Below are 6,304 nucleotides of genomic sequence, written 5' to 3' on the forward strand. Positions count from 1 at the left end.
TGTGCCCTTGTTAACAAAATGACGGCCGCTTCTTAGCGTTTACGAAGTGTCTGTGAACAGGATTTAGATAAAGTTTTGACCGACTAGTAGATTTATGCTAAAACAATTAGATTATTCGCTCTCGATTTCTATGCGTGATACTGCTATCACGCGATAGAAATCTCGAGCTCATAATCTAATTGTTTAATAGAGACACGAATGGAAGTTTGGGAGAACGAGAAATCCTGTGCCGTAGGCGAGTGTTTCTACAGCTTTTTCTCCCAAACTTTCACGAGTGTTTCTATAACTCGATAGAAACATGGAGAACATGTTTTCTAATTCTTTTAGAAAATACCGCGACGAGAAAAAGTAAAACAACTTGTTAACTTTAGTATCAAAGTGTAAATTCTCTTTGCTCGCGCCATCATTAGGTCAACAGCTCGTGCTAGTTTTTTGTTTTTATGGAGTTATAGAAACACGATTTTTAACCAATCAGCGCGCGTATTTTCTTAGGACTCTTTTTGTAAATCAACAATAAAGAATATTAAAGGAATAAAGAATGTAATAAACATTATAGTGTGAAAGTGTTTTGAACTGATGTATTTTCTTGTTTGTCTTCTAATTGATCAGTGACGGCTTTGAAGTGTTATATATGCAGTGGCACTGAAGATGACTGTAAAAAGAGCACTCTGGAAGGCGACAAAGGCAAGTATTTGATAGACTGCGGTTCGTCATCTGACAAATGTATGAGGAGTTTTCGCAAGAAGGATAGCGCGACCTTGGTGTCCGGCGAACTCCTGTACTAACCAGGTGGGCTGTAATACGGCGATAATCGGCTGTGGTGAGTATAACGGCGTGACTTGCAAGGTTAGCTGCTGCGACGAGGACGAATGCAACGTGGGCTCACATGTCTCCTTCAACGTCATCCTGTTGACTGCATGCTTTGCCCTGGGTCTGGCACCACAGGTGTAAGCCACGGACCAAGCCTTTTTGCTGTTTGGCGTATTCACTGCCTTATTGATTACATAGACTCAATGCAACTCTTAGATGTTGTACCAGAACTGCATTTTGTTCAGGAAAAAATTTCAGTCCAGGAAAGTTGTTAAACTTTTTTTTTAACTGTTGCATTTCAATGAGCGTTTTCAATGAAAGACGAAAGGCTATGCGCATTTCCTAGGGTTCTGGTTTTAAGAGATTTAAATCAACTGAATTTTTTGAGGACTAATCATATATTTGTAAAACCTGATGAATTTTTTACCGTGTCGATAGAATGATCTAAGATTAAAGATTACAGATTAAAGAAAGATTGACTGACCGGAGTTCATTAATTACTTATTAAACGATAGTGAGGTCTTCAATGGAAAATCCAGTCAAACCAAGACCTTGCCGTATTGTGGGAGCGATAGCGATGTCAATACGGCAAGGCCGAGGTTTAAGATTTTCCCGTAAAGACCGAACGTTCGAGGTAAATAAGTTGTTTATTACATGACTTTTTGCTTTGTTTCTGCAGGGAGAATAATGCCCTAGTACAAGAGACTAGAATTAGCCTAGAATTAGCCTAAAATTAGCCAATCAGGGAAGCTTTATATCGGCTGCAAACACAAGCCATACAATAAGAGCAGTTAATGAGTTTTCAGTCCATCCGTGGTTACCGTTCAACACTGACAGAAAAGAAAAGAGGCGCTTTTTTGCCGAATAACAATACATCATGACCCTAACTAGGACTCGAGCACAAACCTCGCTATTTCGAGTGTAAAACGGGGTTTTCATGGCAGCCAAGACAGGGGAAAACTTTTCAGAATTGTTTGGGAATTTTAATGTGCCAATTGTGGGAACCCGGGTAGGGCGGTCTGTATTCAAGCTATGGCTGCTTTATGCAACAGAAACTAGCGATAAGTGCCGGCCTGATGGGTCACTTGGCTCGTATGCAGACTTTGCATTCATTAACCTTGCCTTTTTTAACTTTTTACTTCCTCGCACTGTCGTATACAGAAACGCCGAAGAGCCGTCACACTAACATTTTTCAGAGGTCACCATCATTACCTGATTATCAAAACAAATTCTATGCTATGTTTAAACAGAAATTCCATGTTTCTTTTCATGTCTCTGAAATGGAATTTACATTTAGTTATCAGACTGCGAGGCAATGATGAGGAAGAAGGTCCAGTTGACGTCTTAAGAAATGGTTGATCCACGCTATTTTGTCAATAACATCCGAGTGAAATCCTAGTCCATACTCTACTTGGTAACAGGAGTCCACTGGACTGTTGCTTTTCCTCCCTTTAGGGCTGGAAAATTATTCTTGGTACCGCTGTTCCATTCATCCATTTTTCAAAGTTAAATTTATTTATTTATTTATTTATTTATTTATTTATTTATTTATTTATGGATTCGTACAAGTACAGGTACTTAACAATAGGACATAAGTCCCCTACTTGGTTAATACACCCACACCCAACCCCCTAAAAAATATCCCGAAAAAACCCTTCCCTGACCCGACTAAACTACAAATCAAATAATCTAAATAACACAAATACAATCTAAAATATACTAATCAACTTAACAAGTACAGACAAAGAAAATATTAACACGGCGACACTTAGGACAAATTAATTTAAAAGAACGAAAATTGTCACCATCAAAAACATTTAAAAGTCTAGTAAAATAAAATGACTTAAGTTTACTTTTAAAAGAGCTTATAGTGTCTGAATCCTTGATATTTTCAGGTAAACTGTTCCGTATCAAAGTTATTCTGTTGAAGTAAAAGTCTCGGAAGGAAGACGTACGACAAGCGTTAGTCTTTAAATGCAGCGCTGATGAAGCACGGCGCGTGTTGCCCTTTAGAAAGGAAAAATAATAACTAAATTCACGAGTGAAATCTATATGCCCATGAAGGCACTTAAAAAAGAAAACTAAGTCAAGATATTCTAACCAGTAATTAAGCGGTAATAACTTAAGCTTGATTAGACGAACCTTATAACATAGGTTACTATTCCTTAATATAAAACGAGTAGCTCTCCTTTGTATGTTCTCTACAAGTAATAAATTGCTGATAATTGACTGAGGGGCCCACAACTGAGAGCAAAAACAAAAATGAGAGCGCACTAATGAGCAGTAAAGACGCAAAAGCGCTGTACTACCAACAATACCTGCGCAGTTTCTTTTGAGAAAACCAAGCATCCTATTAGCTTTAGCTACAATCATAACTATGTGATCTTTCCAAGAGGTGTCATTTGCAATCACAATACCTAAATCTTTTTCAGATATGACAACCTCCACATTAATACCATTTAAACTATAGTTACGAGGTGGACTAAGGCGTTTCCTAGATTAACTGTTATCGTCCTCCAATCAACGATCAGTTTGTTGGTCATTTCTCTGATTTCATAAAGTCTTTGGAGTTCGGTCGCTATTACTCTGTTATTGCTTTAGGGGATTTTAATTTCCCTAGTATACAGTGGATTGAAGGATCAGGATTTACATGCTCTTCAAGTGGTGATGATTTTGCTTTTGCAAGCCTGCTGATGGACCTTTGTTTATTTCAGCTAGTGGAGCAACCAACTAGAGGAAATAACATTCTAGATCTCGTTCTAACTAACTCTCCTACGTTTATGTCGGAACCCAGAACTGGGCCACCGTTGAGCGACATCGGACTTTCCTCTGATCACCATCCTGTCTTATTTGACTTTGAAATCGATGTAAACATTAAAGAAAGTGTTCGCTTGAAACGTTTCGACTTTAAAAATGCAGATTTTGAGTCTCTTAAGCAAGCTCTTTTGCTAACTCCACTCACCAATGGTATGTACAACGTCAATTCCATTGAAGACTTTGATTCCCTTTGGGAATTATGGAATGATTTTGTTTTTGCTGCATTGGACACCTGTGTCCCAAAGGTAAACTGTAAGCGCTCCAATCGTCCTCCGTGGATTTCTAATGAACTAGCAAAAGAAATACACAAAAAGAGGACGATGTGGAAGCGCATCAAGAAATCAAAAACTCCCGACAACGTGGAAGAATTCAGGAAGTTTAGACAGCAAATCAAAAACCGTCTACGCCATGAAAGAAGAAACTGCGTAAAAAATATAAGCGACGAAATCCACAGGAACTCCAAGCGTTTCTGGTCATACTTCTCTTTTAAAAGCAAAAAGAAGCCGATTCCTGAAAAGGTGACTTACAATAATGTTGTCTTTTCTGATGACCGCGGACGTGCAGAGGCTTTTAATGACTTTTTCAAATCTATATACAAAGATCATTCTGACTGTGAAGTAAATGTCGACGTGCCTATACTTCCAGGAGTAAAGAACTTTTTAGCTCACATTATAGTGTCAGTTGACGAAATTGAGGATATACTACGCTCACTAGACACTCATAAAGCTATCGATCACGATAAACTACTAACGATCGTATTGAAAGAATGTGCAGAGTCTCTAGCACCCTCTATAACAGCGATTATAAATTTCAGTCTAAGTCATGGCTTTCAGCTATCTGATTGGAAGAGAGCAAATGTTCCTCCAGTTTTTAAAAAAAGGCAAAAAAGATCTTGTTGACAATTATCGTCCTGTGTCTCTACTACCAGTTATTTCCAAAGTCCAAGAACGTTGCGTGGCTTCGCGTCTCGTCCCACACGTGAAGGAGTTACTGTATCCATTCCAACACGGTTTTCAAAAAGGAAGGTCTTGTGTCACGCAGCTCTTAGAAGCTTTTTATGATATTGGTGGCGCGCTGGATTGTGGGATTGAAACTGATATCATCTACAGTAAACACCCGCGTATAAGAACCTAGAATTTTTGGGTTCAGGCTGAATGGGTTCTTATATTTTGGGGTAGTTTTTCCGAACTCAGGCTGATTAGGTTCTTAGTAGGTTCTTATTTGTAGGAGTTGTCATAGTGATACCATTCAGACAGCTACTGTAGTACTAGTATGTCATAATGGTTGAACATTTGTATTTTAAACCGCAAAAATGCCAAGCCTTATTTTTTAAACAATAATAAATTCAGTATCATAGGCTACCATATTTACAGTTGTATTTGATAATAATGTAAATTGTTAACAGCAATATAAATATATAAATAAAAACAGCAAAAATAAATAAAAACCCAATTTAGGGAATTAAAATTGAACCAATTTGAAAATAATCAAATACAATGTGAAACAAAATATTAATTTTCTTGCGTATTGAAATAAAGATGCATTGTACTGTACAAAATAAGAGTGTTTTTTTGTATAAGAACCTATTGTTCTTTGCCAGCCTAAATAGGTTCTTATATATTTGGGTATTAAAATGCCCAATTTCAGCCTGTAGGTTCTTAAATCACTAGGTTCTTATACGCGGGTGTTTACTGTATCTCGACTTTGCTTAGGCTTTTGACTCTGTATGTTCCGCTAAGCTGGTTTCCAAGCTATCAACCTTTGATTTGGTATCAGCCATAAATCCAAGGTAAAAACATTCTTCCATACCATTCTAGGGTTACCCAGTGTGATGCCTCTTCTATGTGTGCTCTGTCTAACTTGCAAATCTGAGAAAAAAAGTTGACACACAAGATAATCATGATCAAAGTCTTATCTTTCTTACAAATCAAACAATGTATACTGAAGATGTGGCACAATACACAATGATTTATGGACCGTTGGAAAATTGACACAATACGGACGGATGTTAACGTCGGGAAACCATCAATCGTATAATCAACAAGTTTATTTGTAGAAATTATTCAATCTGAAACATACAACGTGACAAAGCATTCAAAAGTTGGCGGACGTGTTCGTTAAGCTCCGTTCATTTTGCTTGCATGTTACTCAGTCCTCGTATAGGGTCACAAAGTCGTGAAGACACAGGACCTAAAGTTGCATTAAATTACAGTAATCGTTTTTGTCTAGGAAGCGCGTTTCTTGGCCAGTACGCGGAGCTTCACTATCGCTTAATTGCCATCGTCGTTGTACCTCTTATATGTCTACAAAGTCGTACAAACGCAGGACCTTAAGTTGCATTTAAAAGTACTCGCTTTTGTCAAGGAAGCGTGGTTATTGGCCAGCAACCGTAGCTTCAATATCACTACTAGTACTGATTGTCAGTAGTGATATCTTCAGTTATCGTCTGAAAACTGAGAATTCAGCTGTCTGAGGGCAGCAAATAATGCCAATTGTACATTCCATCGTAAATTTTGCCGTCTACCAAAAAATCATCGATAAATTATTATTATTTAATAATAATAATAATAATAATAATAACAATAATAATAATAACAATAATAAGTTGTTAATAATAAGCAGAGTAACGAGACCATTAGAGACCTTGAGGATTATTCATTGCGATGTTTGCTAACAC

General features: G+C 37.5%; 1 protein-coding gene across 1 annotated transcript in view; it reads left to right on the forward strand.

The window, feature by feature from the left end:
- LOC110054220 (uncharacterized) overlaps positions 1-1,283 on the forward strand; it is a 9,243-nt gene extending 7,960 nt beyond the window's left edge. Inside the window, exon 2 of the mRNA XM_089273246.1 lies at positions 610-1,283. Within this exon, the coding sequence (XP_089129372.1) occupies positions 610-785 (176 nt within the window). The 3' untranslated portion in view covers positions 786-1,283. The remainder of the gene's footprint in view (positions 1-609) is intronic.
- The last annotated feature ends 5,021 nt before the right edge of the window (positions 1,284-6,304 follow it).

The sequence above is a fragment of the Orbicella faveolata genome, unplaced genomic scaffold (genome assembly GCF_042242905.1).
Source record: "Orbicella faveolata isolate gen_17 unplaced genomic scaffold, um_ofav_v1 contig_1, whole genome shotgun sequence".
In the NCBI taxonomy this organism is placed as follows: Eukaryota; Metazoa; Cnidaria; class Anthozoa; order Scleractinia; family Merulinidae; genus Orbicella; species Orbicella faveolata.